Source organism: Oncorhynchus kisutch, linkage group LG9 (assembly GCF_002021735.2).
Source record: "Oncorhynchus kisutch isolate 150728-3 linkage group LG9, Okis_V2, whole genome shotgun sequence".
Lineage (NCBI taxonomy): Eukaryota > Metazoa > Chordata > Actinopteri > Salmoniformes > Salmonidae > Oncorhynchus > Oncorhynchus kisutch.
This window is the reverse complement of record NC_034182.2, coordinates 14,625,299-14,641,406: the sequence shown is the minus strand read 5'-3', so window position 1 is coordinate 14,641,406 and position 16,108 is coordinate 14,625,299. Positions and strand designations below refer to the sequence as shown.

General features: G+C 43.7%; 2 protein-coding genes across 3 annotated transcripts; one reads left to right on the top strand and one right to left on the bottom strand.

Moving 5' to 3' along the window:
• Window positions 1-1,398: 1,398 nt before the first annotated feature.
• On the bottom strand, window positions 1,399-9,470 carry LOC109896794 (protein mono-ADP-ribosyltransferase PARP12-like). Its single transcript, XM_020491151.2, has 8 exons — window positions 8,847-9,470; window positions 8,343-8,478; window positions 6,944-7,208; window positions 6,722-6,817; window positions 4,325-4,451; window positions 2,764-2,932; window positions 2,275-2,395; window positions 1,399-2,060 (listed from the first exon to the last, which is right to left on the bottom strand). Exons 1-8 carry the CDS (start codon window positions 9,173-9,175, stop codon window positions 1,960-1,962), a joined length of 1,344 nt encoding a protein of 447 aa, XP_020346740.1. The 5' UTR covers window positions 9,176-9,470; the 3' UTR covers window positions 1,399-1,959.
• A 61-nt stretch (window positions 9,471-9,531) lies between these two features.
• LOC109896793 (KICSTOR complex protein C12orf66 homolog) lies at window positions 9,532-16,086 on the top strand. 2 transcript variants are annotated; one of them, XM_020491150.2, is made up of 5 exons: window positions 9,532-9,805; window positions 9,920-10,038; window positions 10,272-10,524; window positions 13,676-13,964; window positions 14,617-16,086. In XM_020491150.2, exons 3-5 carry the CDS (start codon window positions 10,284-10,286, stop codon window positions 15,434-15,436), a joined length of 1,350 nt encoding a protein of 449 aa, XP_020346739.1. In that variant the 5' UTR covers window positions 9,532-9,805; window positions 9,920-10,038; window positions 10,272-10,283; the 3' UTR covers window positions 15,437-16,086. The 2 variants fall into 2 exon arrangements, with proteins under 2 accessions (XP_020346739.1, XP_020346738.1); XM_020491149.2 differs by having other exon boundaries at window positions 9,548-9,805; window positions 10,283-10,524.
• Window positions 16,087-16,108: the final 22 nt, after the last annotated feature.

Genomic DNA, 16,108 nt, shown 5'->3' with positions numbered 1-16,108 from the left:
TCTAGGTTGGAACTCTAGTTCTTAAAATACATTCTGAACTGGAATAAACTGATTTATCACCTAACACAGATTTAGACCAGAAAACACACACAGTGGTAATGAGAGGTGTGTGGCTGGCTGAAGTTTTCAACAAGCATCTCTATTCTGGGCTCAGTTTTTGACAGTGCAACACTGAGGTCATGCTCAACATTGACACTGTTTCTGTACTTGAGAAGCCTGACTTGCATAGTTATGTGGGGCCAAACTGGATCAGAACATCTACTGCTTACTCAGTCGGGCAGGAGACCGCTTCTTGCTGCAGATGAGCAACCCAACCCAGATTGTTCGTCTCAAAAAGCATCTTGCCTCAGTTTATTCCAGTTCAGAATAAAAATGATTACTTGTAAGAGCAACAGTTACAACCTAGACTTGTTTTCAACAATACAGTAGATTGTACAGTAGGCCTGATAATTTTTCATCTTCATCTGTACTGTTTTTTAGGGTTGTACTTTCAGTAGCTAGTTAGTTTGCTTTGGCTAACGTTAGCTATTAGCTGTGTAACGTTACAAGGGACGGGATTTTTTGAAAGAGAAACTCATATCTACTGCTATGAGAGATAGTGCTCCCTTATTTCTGCTTTTCATCACCAGTTATAAAATGACAAAGCCTTTCTAGTTGACTTTTCCACTTTCGAAGCACGGTTTCCTGAAGCATTCTGCCCTGTTCTGAAATAACTCCTTGGGTTTACTGTCATGTTGTGCCTAGATGTTTGGTCAGGACGTGTCGTTTTAATAATTAGTTCGTTTCGAGAGCCTCATTACTAAGTACTTCCCCACACAAAACACATTGTGGGTGCTCCTCTTTATTTCTCAAAGTTTGTATGAAAGAGACAAATAGTCATCACTGTATTTGCGTTTCATGACAATTGAGCTCAGTCAGAACTGGTGGCTAGCTGGAATCCATTTCATGACAGCGGTGAGTGATGGCGAGTGTGAATAACAAGTCAGTGGTTTGAACTACAGCGCTGCAGGGTGTGGGTCGCGGAGTGATCTTCAAGAAAACTGCAGAAAAAAGATCCGTTAAACCGCGAAGCACATGGGCATCTCCCTCTACAACCTCTCCCCAAACTGAGCAGACTGTGGATAAGAGAGCGCAGTTGCACTTGGCCAAATTAATTCAATTAATGACATAATTATACATTTACGTCGCGACCCACCATTAACAGGTCCGCGATCCATACTTTAAGAAACGCTGATCGATATGGTTTTCATTTAGAATATTAGGGCCAAATGATGTTCATAATAAGGCTTTTGTGTAAATAATTATGTTAAATATGGGGAGACATGAAAATGAGTCTGAGTATGGTCTTGAGTAACAGAAAATAGACATGTAGAAAAATGATTCCACAAATAAACATGCCAGACCAGTCTATAGTTTTATTATCACATCTTCATCTTTACATAAATATAGAGATGCATGCTGGGAAATAGAGTTATATACTAGACTGTGATGAACTCAAAACGTGATAGATATTCAAATTGTTAAAATATACAGAAACATTTAAATACTTCCTCATTTGTCTACAGTCAGACAGTTTGTACATAAAAGACGAGTTGTAATTTAGGTATTGATACTTGATTACAGGAAACGTAAAAACAGACACCATCTGAGAGCACCGGGTTTTCCAATGAGCAAAAAAAAAGAAAGTAATTGCTAACGAAATGCATATTACATCAGTAACATTATTTGAAATTAGCAACACACTGTGATTTCCTGTTGCTGGCTCTTCATGGCTGTACCAGGTAGTCATCCCTGTGGTATTGAGTGACTTACATACCGTGTTGTATTAGGGTGACTGTCAGCCAGTCCAATTTATCCCCACTCACCAGATCCAGAGTAAAGGTACTCCATTCATTCAGAGAGGAACAGATCTGCCCATTTATTCCTCCTCTTTATTTTCTCTCTCTCCCTTCTCTCTCTCTACGGTGCAGTCTTGTTCTCCACTTCCATGATGGAGATGAAGCGTGGTCGGCGACGCACCCTCCTCTTGGTGTTGTGTTTGGGGTTCCGCTGGTACATGTCTGCAGGAAGGTGTGAAAGTGGAGGACAAGTTGATGAGGAGAGGGGCAGAGGCAATGAGGGTAGGGAAGAGAAAGGAAGGGTAGGAAAAAAAAGAGTTTAAAGATGAATGACACCTCGTCCTGGTCACTGTATGTTTTGATATAAACATATTGATCGGGTTTATTTCAGCTATTTTAGTGCAGGTGTATGTTGGGGATGTACTAAGGGCTTTACCTTGAAAACTGAGGTAGTAGTTGCGGTGACCTTTCATAATGGTGACCTCAGCAGATCCGTCTGCCAGGTACGCTTCCTCCAGCTCCCGGGACGAGAGGGATGTCATACGCTGTTTATCGTCCTGACCGCAAGACAACCGCAACACCACCACATACTTAGGCCGGGATTCAATCCAAGGCATTTTATAGAGTAGCACACCGAACAGCCGACAATGCAACTTTTAATGGTAATTTCCCGACGTTCGCAGGAGATAGAATTAACGGTAAACGCTGCGCATGTGGGCTCATGCTAAATTAAAACTCAAGAGTAATGCGCTGCTCTATAGAGCGCCTGGCATTGAATCCAAGCTCTTATCAATACCGAATTCTCTTAAACCGGAACTCAACCAGAACAGCACCACTACTTAACATCACAGAATCCTCACAACCATATCAACAACAAAACAACAACCGCAAAACTCAATGCCGCCCATTTTCCCTCCAGACTCACAGGTCTTCCAAACTCAATCCAGTTCTCGTGGTCGCCCTTGTAGTACCACAGCCACTCAGTGGTCAGGATGTAGTGAGCCGGCTTTGTCACCGAGGAAACCGTGGAGAGGCGCCGCACGGGGTCCGACTCCTGTGTCATCGTTAGGAAGTCTACTGGCCGAGATCCTGGACTGAGAGAGAGAGATGTTCATGGATTATTTTTCCTTTTACAGTCAGACTTTATGGTATGTTGCCTGTAAAAAAAAAAAAAATCTGCAAATGTTTTTTAGAACCCAATTAAAACCGTCAAATTTGTACCACATTCTTGCTTGGATAAGCCTTTTGTATATCCTGTGCACATGCCGGCAAGTTTAAGAGAGAATACATGTGGGCGGTCAGTGGTGGTCGATGCCGTTTAAGATGAGGGAGGACGATTTTTTATTTTATGAGCATTAACCAAATATATCCTACAGAAAATCACACTGATTAAGACAAGTCACAATATTTTGGTCAGGTAGGACAAGGCTACTAAATGACTGCAGGAGCAAAATAATCCACTTGTTAAGCTACATCACATACTGGCAAAATGTTTTGATCAGTGCTAATGAATGAGTCAACTAAACAAAATGATCACGAGCAGCACTCACCTAAACTTAGCTAACGTTTCCACAGCCTAATTGTAGCCTAACCCATATCCAAATGGAGATTCAGTGAAAATAAAAATCTGACATTGATTGATTTATCAAGAGTCCCCACGCTCGTCTCAAAGCCGCGCAAAACGGTGCTGAAATAGTTGACTACACACGGGTGTCTTGTTTTGCACGCTTTGTACAAAATAATAAAATGCAGTACTACAGGATATTTCTTAACGTAGCTCTTTATTAGCTAGCTACAACTTGCATGTTCACTTATCTCCAACCATGATCAACTGCCATGACCTAACCACCTGGGTGGTCTTCACCAATCATAGCACAGTATGATACGGCGGTAAAATGCATCCAATTATAATTCAGTATGTTTACACATATGAATATTATAACGGGTAGGCTATGCTTCAAATGTAGTATAACAATTTGATGACTGTCGGAGTTTCAGTAAGCAACAATTTAATGCCTTTCAATTCAGTGATGTTTATTCCCAAAGAAATGATATATAGATCCATCCAGTTGTGGTTAAGAAAACAGTTAATGTAGTGGGTTATGCGAAGAGATGGGTGAAGTGACATGCCTCGCAAAGTTTAGAACTGCCAGGAGGAAAGTAGAAAGGGTGCTGCCTAGCAACTATCATTGGTCCATTGTTGACATAGTCCCAAAATGTTTTGCATGTCAGCAATCAAATTTTCAAGTTACATAACTTTCATAATAGAAAAATACAGACAGTATTTTGAGTGGGATTTTCCTTTAAGAGCATAGTGAGCGCCAATGCCGCCTCAGCATTACGGCTACATTTCATACTAAGCTATAGGCAGAACTTTACCTCAATCATGACTAGGTCGGTTCGCGTAAATAAAAGTTCGAAGGATGATAAAGTTGGCGGGAAAACATATATAAACATATATTTAGTGGGCAGTGGTGACCCCTGACCTGTGTGTGTTCCGGGGATCACAGAAGGCTCTCTCGATGTCCTCAGTGTGATGCAGGTGTATCCACTCGTTCCCATCAAACACCTCCCACTTATAAGGCAGGTTAAAATGCACACGGATACACTGGTCTGGGCACACAAATGCATTACACAAACAAGAATGCGAGAACAACAACCAAAAGCATAGAAATATACCAACAGCGGAGCATCAAGTCTGGGTCCAAAAGGCTCCTTAACAGCTTCCACACCCAAGTTATAAGACTGCTGAACAATTAATCAAATGGCCACCTGGACTATTTACATTGACCTCCCCCCACCCTTTGTTTTTACACTGCTGCTACTCAGTGTTTATTAGAATAATAGTGAAGACATCAAAACTATGAAATAACACATATGGAATCATGTAGTAACCAAACAAAGTGTTAAACAAATCAAAATATATTTTAGATTCTTCAAAGTAGCCACCCTTTCTCTTGACAGCTTTGCACACTTTGCATTCTCTCAACCAGCTTCACGAGGAATGCTTTTCCAAGAGTTTTGAAGTGTCACCAGCAAAGCACCCCCACACCATCACACCTCCTACTCCATGCTTCACGGTGGGAACCACACATGCGGAGATGATCCGTTCACCTACTCCACGTGTCACTAAGACATTGCGGTTGGAACAAAAAATCTCAAATTTGGACTCATCAGACCAAAGGACAGCTTTCCACTGGTCTAATGTCCATTGCTCGTGTTTATTGGCCCAAGCAAGTCTCTTCTTCTCATTTGTGTCCTTTAGTAGTGTTTTTTTGCAGCAATTCAACCATGAAGGACTGATTCACGCAGTCTCCTCTGAACAGTTGATGTTGAGATGTGTCTGTTACTTGAACTCTGTGAAGCATTTATTTGGGGTGCAATGTGAGGTGCAGTTAACGTTAATCCTCTGCAGCAGAAGTAACTCCGGGTGTTCCTATTTTATTTATCCGTTATTTTACCAGGTAAGTTTACAGCAATGACCTGGGGGATAGTTACAGGGGAGAGGAAGGGGATGAATGAGCCAATTGTAAACTGGGGATTATTAGGTGACCATGATGGTTTGAGGGCCAGATTGGGAATTTAGCCAGGACACCGGGGTTAACACCCCTACTCTTACGATAAGTGCCATGAGATCTTTAAATGACCTCAGAGAGTCAGGACACCTGTTTAACGTCCCATCCGAAAGACGGCACTGGGCATTGGGATATTTTTAAGACCAGAGGAAAGAGTGCCTCCAACACCACTTCCAGCAGCATCTGGTCTCCCATCCAGGGACTGACCAGGACCAACCCTGCCTAGCTTCAGAAGCAAGCCAGCAGTGATATGCTGCTGGCATACCTGTGGCGGCCCTCATGAGAGCCATTTTCATCATAGTGCTTGATGGTTTTTGTGACTGCCTTGAAGAAACTTTCTTGACTTTTCTGGATTAACTGACCTTCATGTCAAAGTAATGATGGACTGTCGTTTCTCTTTGCTTATTTTAAATTTAACTAGGCAAGTCAGTTAAGAACACATTCTTATTTTCAATGACGGCCTAGGAACAGTGGGTTAACTGCCTGTTCAGGGGCAGAACGACAGATTTGTACCTTGTCAGCTCGGGGATTTGAACTTGCAACCTTTCGGTTACTAGTCCAACGCTCTAACCACTAGGCTACCCTGCCGCCCCATTTGAGCTGTGCTTGCCATAATATGGACTTGGTGTTTTACCAAATAGGGCGATCTTCTTTATACCACCCCTACCTTGTCACAACACATCTGATTGGCTCAAATTCATTAAGGAAAGAAAGAAATTCCACAAATTAACAAGGTACACCTGTTAATTGAAATGCATTCCAGTTGACTACCTCATGAAGGCGGTTGAAAGAATGCCAAGTGTGCAAAGTTGTCATCAAGGCAAACGGTGACTACTTTTAACAATCTCAAATATAAAATATATTTTGATTTGTTTAACACTTTTTTGGTTACTACATGATTCCATATGTGTTATTTCATAGTTTTTATGTCTTCACTATTATTCTACAATGTAGAAAATAGTAAAAAGAAAAGAAAAATCCTGGAATGAATAGGTGTCCAAACTTTTGACTAGTACTGTACATGTACAACTTACCTCGACTAACCTGTACCCATGCACATTGACTCGGTACCGGTACCCTCTGTATATAGCCTCCTTATTATTATGTAATTTTGTGTTGCTTTTAATTTTGTTTTTGACTTTAGTTTATTTAGTAAATGTTTTTTAACTGCTTTTCATGAACTGCATTGTTGGTTAACGGCTAGTAAGTAAGCATTTCAGGGTAAGGCTGTTGTATTCTGCACATGTGACAAATAAAATTTGATTTGAACAGGCAAAAATACATAAAAACAAGTAGAAGAGAGCTCACCCTGGAATCTACAGTTCCTGCGTATGAAATGCAGACAAATCTCCTTCCTGTCCTCTTTCTTGATCACAGGCCTGGAGACCAGCTCACCTACATGCTCTGATACACACATATACAGAGGGATTATACACATACTGCAGACCAGGCCAAGAGAACAGCTCAGTTGCATAAATACTGCAGATCAAGCCAAAAGAACACATACGCTCCAGGTGAGGGATTCCGTACCTTTAGCATTGTAAGGTGTAGTGGGTGTGTTGAGGCGGTGGAGGTTCTGGTAAACGAAAGGCAGGTCTTTGATGATGTCACCGCTGAGGCCCCTCTCCTCCAGCATGCGAAGACCATGCTGGTCGATGACGTGCTGCCTCTTGCACTTAGACCCGAACATGCAGTCGTCCTGCACAAAGTGCATGCACATGTGCATCTTGGTGCAGCCATCCCTGAAGGTACATGCTCCATGGGGCCCGGAGCCCTTGTTGTAGTGAGAGCACACCTGATGTCAGGAACACACAGCAACAATGTCAGAGACAATCAGTGTGGCAATGCAGTCACTCATAGCCAACCAGAGAGTGGCCAAGCAGTTGCCTTTAGAATACATGGCCATCGTCAAAATTATCTAACCTCTCACACCAAGAAGTTCTACTTTACCTCTTTGGGTAACGAATACTTCCCGGGGACAAACCCCACATCAACAGCGTAAGTTTTTATATTTCCTTTTTTTTGTATTCTTAAAAAAAATATAAAAATCTTTATTAGCTTTTTTTTTGTTGCTTTTTTTTGTTGCACACAGGAAGTCCCACAGGTCCAAGGTGTCTTCATCTCAGATCACTCTTCTCCGACATTGGGCTTTAGGCTGGACGTGGTGGTATTTGTAGCGTTTTTTTATTTAGTCTTTTAAACATTTTCATGAATTTACTGTGATATTTGTTTAGACTGGATGAGCCAACATTACTCTCGGACAACTGAACACATGTTTTTTCCTTTTTCTGTTGAGAAACTTGTTTGTGGCTCCGAGGCCTCCATATAGTTGTCCAATCAGATTCCAGGTGCATCTGGTTCGGAGAGGTATCGTCCAATCAGTGTGCAGGATTCACTTCTCACTGAACCTGCCTATAAACTCATCCAGAATTCCCTTCCCTGGAATGCCAGGATGTAAGCTACTCCTGTCCTTCCCTCTTTGGGGAGATAGAATGAGTAAGAGATAAAAGAGTAAGAGAAAAAGAGAAAGATTGAGGAGGTCTACGCCTTCTACCCATGAGCTGGTAGACAAAGAGCACCCAGAACACTGCTACACTCCCTGAGGGCAGAAACCTGTAATGCAGAGACGTCCCACATTTTACTTAAGGGAGCAAGACTTCATGGATCAAGAGAGACAAATTTATAAACAAAGAGAGCATGAGACACAGCATTGCATTTCTACTGTATTAATCTAAGGGAGAAAGGGTATATGAAAGTCTACAGGGGCTTAGGGAGAGATGCTAGGGATTTGAGCTGGGCTCATTTCTTAATGGAGACCGCCAGGCCTTGGTAAGGCTCCATCCAGGTGTGTAGTGGGGCTCTAGTCAGTAGTGGAGCGGCCTGTGCTGTATATTCTCTGTGTGTTTGTTTCTGTGCGTATGTGTTTTACCTCCGGCAGCAGGGTGGGATCATTCTGCAGCAGTAACAGGAACAAGTCATCCTCGTGCAGCTCATGCAGAGTGCACTCCCTCAGGAGTGTGTAGTTATGCTCTGAACGCACGTCATGTGAGAACTTGCATTGCTTCCTACAGAGAGAACAGCACACACAGACAGACCGGAGTAGAGTATGTAAACAGACAGGAACGTACCATAAAGACATCAAGCATCATTTTGCTTTTGTGTAGGCTACTGAAAACTCATTATCATTATATGCCTTGTTCCAAATCAAGGACTTTAAGGAAACATAGGTCATTCTGATGATAATAATAATAAATGTGCTACCACTACCTTACACACATTAGTGTACTAGACTAGAGGATGCAGGTGTTATTCGTCCAAATTGAGCAATACAGAATAAAAGGGGCGTGATAGCCATCTCATCCATGCTGCTGCTAGCTAGCCACTCCCCAACCTTGTAAAAAAAAATACTCACCACGGTCGAGGTTTCTCTTACCTGCCTTTCCCAAATCTACAGTTTCCATAAACAAAATATTTGCAAAGGTGAAGCTCCTGGCAATCTCTGCAATCTTGTTTTGTGTAATTTTTGCATAGTCGCAGCGACGTTTTGGCGACAATCACACAGTCAGTTCCCCATTCGTCCGTTCTCTCTCGGTTCCGCACCACAACAAACCGAGAACACTTCTTTACAATGTACCAAAAATCGTCCTCGGTTATTTCAACACGCTGGAATACTTTCCTGTGCAATTGCTGGAAGGACAGGGAACCTTTGTTGCTGCATAATATACTGGTGGCATGATTAATTACTCTGGAGTAACTGGACATTTTTGGTGCCACTCACTTGCGGATGAGAAGGCGGAAGTAGAAAACCAGCAACAGATTGGCAGTGCTAGTAGTTCTACTTTCTCAACGCAGGGGCGATCGCGTTCAATTCAGAGCATCACAGAAATAAAAGTGGAAAGTGTTCTAAATATCAAACATTCTAATTTCAATAATCTGTTACCAATAAACCACACATTAATTAGATTTGCCCCCAATATTATACTGTTGATAAAAATTATTGGTAGTTGTGGTATAATTTCCCCCTCTCTTTGGGTCTGTGGTCACGGATTATTTCATCCATCTGTGAATGATTAACAGTGTGAGATGAAAAAGTGCTTAGTGCTATCCAGTACCCTTGTTAACCTTAACAATAACCCTTACCTAACCCTAACCTCTTCTTGCTGTGTGGCAAAAATGTGCGGTGTCAGGTTTTAGCAGATTATTGAAAACAGTCGTTTATGTTTGACGTCAAATGCTGCTAACACTCACCCCAGAAAATCTGAAGAGTGTTCAAGGATACTTTAACAGACAAATTAAATCACATTGAGTGTTCGTTTGCAGGTCTTGTAAGGTAAATCAAGATGGTTTTTCGTTCCCATGGCATAGGGGTGGCATGACTCTCCCTACAACTTGGTAAGTACTTAAATATTAACACAGCTCTATCCAACGAAAATTATGTAATTAAACACATTGTTTTCATATTTCCATTCAAGTGTATTTCTGTAACTGTTTTTTAACCCCTCCAAGTCAGAAGAAGGCGCTAGACGTTCAGATTGCAACGATTCCGCCAGACACTTCTGCTTTGCCGTAGTGTTGTGATGTGAATTGAAACCAAGATGGCGGCGACGGAATAGCAAGTTAAATTGGTATACAATATTTTATTTACCGCATAATGTTTTATACATTTCGTTTGTTCTATGCCAGTGCTAGATTAACAATACCTTCTGACAAATTCAGTTTGAGCCGAGAGAGGTGTTGCTAAATTGTTTTACCTAGATCTTTAGCTAGCATGATAGCAGTAGTATCGAGCAAGTATGCGACCAGTTTAGTACCGCAATAAATGTTCTATTCACAAGTTGTATTGCTGTATTAACGTTAGCTATCCTAAAGCATGATGGAGGCTCCGCGTGAGGAGGAACTGCGGCCGGTGCCTCGTGAGAGGGCGATTCTGGAGAGTTTCTTCACGCAGCTCGGAATGTTCTCGTTCGACCGGGCGAAGGATTATGTGGAGAAAGAGAAGGACAGCAGCAAGAGCGCAGGGGCCATCTGGGCCGCTCTCCTCGCCGCCTTCGCACACCTTGCCGCAGCGGAGAAGACCTATCACAACATGACGTTCCTGGGACAAAAACTGGGTAAGAAGCACCCCATGTAAACACGCACCGACAGAAAATTCATTTTTTTTGTTGCACTGCAAAACTCATTGGTGTGGCAAAATGACACCCCTCAGGTCACATTAATTGCACTATCACAAGTGGGACAAGTATCACCATGATGTTATTATCCAGACGAGAAAGTCACATTCCATAATAGAAAGTTGAAGTGTATGTTTCTAACAGCAGGTGGCGATACAAGCCCAGATTTTTACGATTTATGTATTCAGCAGCACATAACGTTGATATTATGGGGGTAGGAGGAAGAACGTACAACTGGATAAATGATTTCCTATTTGGAAGGTCTATCCGGGTAAGGAAGTCTCAGGCAGCTAAATGGTGGACAACGGTACACCACAGGGGAGCGTGATTAGACCTCTGTTGTTCTCAATCATAATCAATGATGTTTACTTGCAGTTATGGCAGGATATGGGGAGGTCATTATTTGCAGATTATGGGGCCTTATGGAAGAGGGGAAGAAATGTGACATACATAGTCAGGAAGGTACAGGAAGCGATTGATGAGGTAGAGCGGTGGGCATTAATGTGGGGATTCAGGTTCTCTGTAGAGAACTCTGTGTTCTTTACCAGGTGGGAGATGATATATGCTTGAGGTTATATGGAAGAAACCTGGAGAGGGTGGGGTCCTTCCAGTTCCTTGTGGTGTACTTTGACACTAGCCTGACCTGGGCAGAAGCCATTGATTGATTGAGTGATGGGAGGGTGTAAGGTGTAAGAAGGTGCTAAATGTGATGTGCTGTCTGATGGGGAAGGAGTGGGGGGCTGGGCATTCCTCATTGAGGACCATGTACAATACCAGACAAACTCATTCAATGGTTTTTCTTTATTTGTACTATTTTCTACATTGTAGAATAATAGTGAAGACATCACAACTATTAAATAACACATGGAATCATGTAGTAACAAAGTTAAACTAATCAAAATATGTTTTACTCTTCAAAGAAGCTTTCCTTTACCTTAATGACAGCTTTGCACACTCTTGGCATTCTCTCAACTAGCTTCACCTGGAATGCTTTTCCAACAGTCTTGAAGGAGTTCCCACATATGCTGAGCACTGCGGTCCAACTTATCCCAAATCATCTTAATTGGGTTTAGGTCGGTGATTGTAGAAGCCAGGTCATCTGATGCAGCACTCCATCACTCTCCTTCTTGGTCAAATAGCCCTTACACAGACTGGAGGTGTGTTGGGTCATTGTCCTGTTGAAACACAAATGATGGTCCCACTAAGCCCAAACCAGATGGGATGGCAGATCGCTAAATAAATCACTGACAGTGTCACCAGCAAAGTACCATCACACCTCCTCCATGCTTCACGGTGGGAACCACACATGGGGAGATCATCCGTTGAACTAGTCTACATCTAACAAAGACACGGCGAGTGGAACCATAAATCTTGAATTTGGACTAATCAGACCAAAGGACAGATTTCCACCGGTCTAATGTCCATTGCTCGTGTTTCTTGGCCCAAGCAAGTCTCTTCTCATTGGTGTCCTTTAGTAGTGGTTTCTTTGCAGCAATTTGACCATGATGGCCTAATACACGTAGTCTCCTCTGAATAGTTGATGTTGAGATGTGTTATTTGAACTTTGTGAAGCATTTATTTGGGCTGCACTTTCTGAGGCTGGAAACTCTAATGAGCTTATCCTCTGCAGCAGAGGTAACTCTGGGTCTTCCTTTCCTGTGGCAGTCCTCATGAGAGCTAGTTTCATTATAGTGCTTGAAGGTTTTTGTAACTGCACTTGAATAAACTTTATAAGTTCTTGACATTTTCTGAATTGACTGACCTTTGTTTTAAAGGAATGATGGACTGTCATTTCTCTTTACTTATTTGAGCTATTCTTGCCATTATATGGACTTTGTCTTTTACCAAATAGGGCTATTTTCTGTCTACCACCAAATTCTCATCACACAGCACAACTGATTGACTCAAATGCATTAAGGAAAGAAATTCCACAAATTAACAAGGTACACCTGTTAATTGAAATGCATTGGAGTTTAGTCGAATGGTAGCTTCCTGTAAATCCACCATGGCTACTCCTGCCTAGTTGATTGAGAAGTGTTGGAGAGACGACAGAAAGATAGGGTGTCAATCCATCGGATTTGTTTAATAGACATCTGGATACTGTGTATTAGGATTTTGTGGCCATTTACACAGATGGTTCAAAACTGATTCAAGGACAGGATGCACTGGGTCAGCATTTGTGGTGCAGGAATGTGGGGTGGCAGCCAGGAAACGTATTACAGATCATCTGGCTGTATATACGGCGGAGCTGATGGGCATACTGTTGGTCTGGATGTGGGTGGAAGAAGTCAAGCCAGCCAGAATAGTTATTTGCTTTGATTCATTCAGTGTTGATGAGTTTTCGGTCCTTTAGCTTACGTAGCACGCAATACCTGCTTTGAGGTACTACAAACCCATGGCAGGATACGATTTACTTGGGTCTCAGCCCATGTGTGGGTGGAGGGGAGTGAGGCAGTTGATGTACTGTCTAAACAAACACTTAGTAGTGGGGATGTTGTCGTTTCAATGAGCAAGGCAGAGGCAAAAAGCCTGATATGGACAGTGATGGTGCAGAGATGGCAGGAACAGTGGAATAGAGATACTGAGGGCAGGTGTTTATTGGAAGTACAAATGAACGTCTGGGAGTGGAGGATGGCAGGAAGGAACAGAAGAGAGGGTGCTATTTTTTAACAAGATTAAGGATGGGACACCGCCGGTTAAATAAGACTTTAAATGTGATAGGAAAGTGTGATTATTGCCAGGAAACAGACAGTTGAGCATGTATTGCCACAGTGTGGGCAGAATCAGAGGGAAAGAGGGAGAATGAGATCTAGTACGAGGGTGGAGGTAATGCACCATAATGTTAGATGCCAACCGTCGATAAAACCCACAGAAGACAGCACATCACGTCTACCCCACACTGACGGGGTCGGCTGGAAGTGGATGTTTACCGTATTTAACCCAGTTTCCATTTCCCCTGAAAATTCGGTTGTTGGGACTTTAAAACATCAGCTACGTTAGGTTATAGCTCCCCAAACAACAATTTCCAAAATGGACTGTTTTCTCTAAGTTGCTCCAATATGTTAATCAGGATCATAACCCACTCTTGCAGGTGGCCAGTCGTTCTTCAGCCGCAAGGACTCCATCCGCACCATCTACACCTCCCTGTTCAACGCGCTGAGGAAGGTGGTGACCATGGGGCGCCACGCCCAGCCAGGCTCCGTACCCTACCTGGAGGACCTGCTGTCTCACCTGTCGGAGCAGCTGTGCCACTTCACCCAGGCTCGCATGGAGATGGCTGACCTGTATGAGAAGATGCACGCGCTGGGCAGCCAGAAGAACATCAACTCAGAGGAGCTGGTCACCACCCTCGAGGCAGTGCTGCAGAAGTACAGCTCCAGGTGGGTGGGATGTGCCATGTGTGTTAGCTCAGCTGTGTGTGCAGGCTGTGATAGTGTGTGAGTGGCTGAGAAATTGCAGAAACGAGAGTATGGGGAGGGAGGGGCGGGTGGGGAGATTTCTGCTGAAATCAGCAGATGTAAAATTGAGCTCAGCCGGAACCAAAGCAAGCCCAACACAGAATTGCCCACTGTGCGGCGGAGTCGCAGTTCACACTGCAGCAAGTCACAATCTGGCACACATGGGTGGTTGTGCAGTCAGGGTTGAAGGTGACTTTCTCGCACAGCAGTCGACACTGCCAGGAAACGTAATCAGCACTGAGAATACACAGGATATTAACTGCTAATCAGGGCCAGAACCTCCACACCCAGTCTCACACACACACAAATGTGAATAGTGCACACACCCTTAGCAGCACAGAACACCAGAGACATCCAATTCTGTTCTACGGCCACAGTCCATCTCTTGCAGTATATTAATTAGCATTAGTGCTAATGAGGCTATTTATCATTAGGATAATTGCTCTTACAGAATAGTGAACGATTGATTCGTAGTGGAGTGTGATCAGTTAAGGCTACCATCTTGACACCATCAGCATTTCTCCCTTATATTAGATATAGCTTTCTCTCCAATGACCCCTCCATCTCCTCCCAGGTTCCACCACCCCATCCTGGGCCGCTTGGAAGGGGGCTTCCAGACAGAAGTGGATGTGGTGACACAGCTCCTGCGCTGCCAGGCCCAGGTGTCAGAGTGGCACTTCCTGCCCGCCCTGCTCAGCCTGCACGGGGCTAGCTCTAAGCTCACTGCCTGGGGACAGCTCTTCCAGCGCCAGAGGGAAACCCGAAAGCACCTGTTCGGAGGCCAGTCCCAGAAGGCCGTGCAGCCACCCCACCTGTACGTGTGGCTGCAGCGCCTCCAGGGGGCGCTCCTGGCAAAATTCAGCTTCTACTTCCATGAGGCGCTGAGCAGGCAGACGGTGTCCGCAGACATGAAGGCCCTGACAGCACGCACGGCTCCCGATTACCACGGCAAGATCTGTTCGTTTATCCGCAAACACGATGCCAACAACGTGTCGCTGGTGTTCGACAACCGCGGCTTGGACAGCTTCCAGGGCCACGGCTACCACCACCCGCACTCGTACCGCGAGGCGCCCAAGGGTGTGGAGCAGTTCCCCGCCGTGGTGTCCCTTCCCGGGGGCGAGCGGCCACTCACGCACTGGCCCAACGTCATCATGATGATGGGCGACCGCGAGGCGGAGCTCAACACACTAGACAAGGTGGTACACTTCTACGACGACAAAGTCCAGAGCACTTACTACTTGACCCGACCAGAATCACACTTCACCCTGGTGGTCATCTTCGATGGCAGGAAGTCCGAGAAGGACTCGCACATCACCGCCTTCCTGCAGGAGATCTCTGGCTCGCTGAGGAACTCCAAACCATTCAGCACCCTCAAACCTGGCTCCAAAGGCTGAGAGAGGGATGCCCTACTTCATATACATCGTAAACTGACTGTCCCCATAAAGGGGCACTCTGCATGTGTGTATCATAAGAGAGACGAGGGATTGTTCCAGTTCCGTAGAAAGACAGGATGGACGAAGTTGTCTAATCATTAGGAAAGCTTATTGAGTAACATTGTTGCAATATTCTGATTTGGTTTTAGCTTCTTAAAAATGGGTGGCCAGGACCTTTTGCTTTAGGACTTGATATTTAAAATATAATTAGAACCTCAGCATTAGCTTGTTTTAAATCAGAGAATGGCTTGAACCCGTGGTCCAACTGTTGGTTCTGTTGAGCATCGTGCTTTGAATCCTTTAGTTTGTTTTGCCAAATCAGTTCCAGACCAAAGATGTGCGTCACTGACTCTTAGACGCAGTGTGGCCTTCTCACAGTGAACGTTTGCTCTGCTTCTATTCCAACACAGGATAGCCAACTTCCTATCCCTCTCAGGGATATAATGATGCTATGTACTGAAAAGTATTTTGCTTAATTTATGTATACTTTTTAACATTTGTTTGTTTACCGTTTTAACAAAAGCGCTTAATTTGGTTTCACTGTATGTCATCTTATGTAGTTGTACTTATTTTGCCGTTTAATTCCCAAATAAAGTTTTGAGACGACTGTAGAAAAAAAGCAGTGTGTGGTGC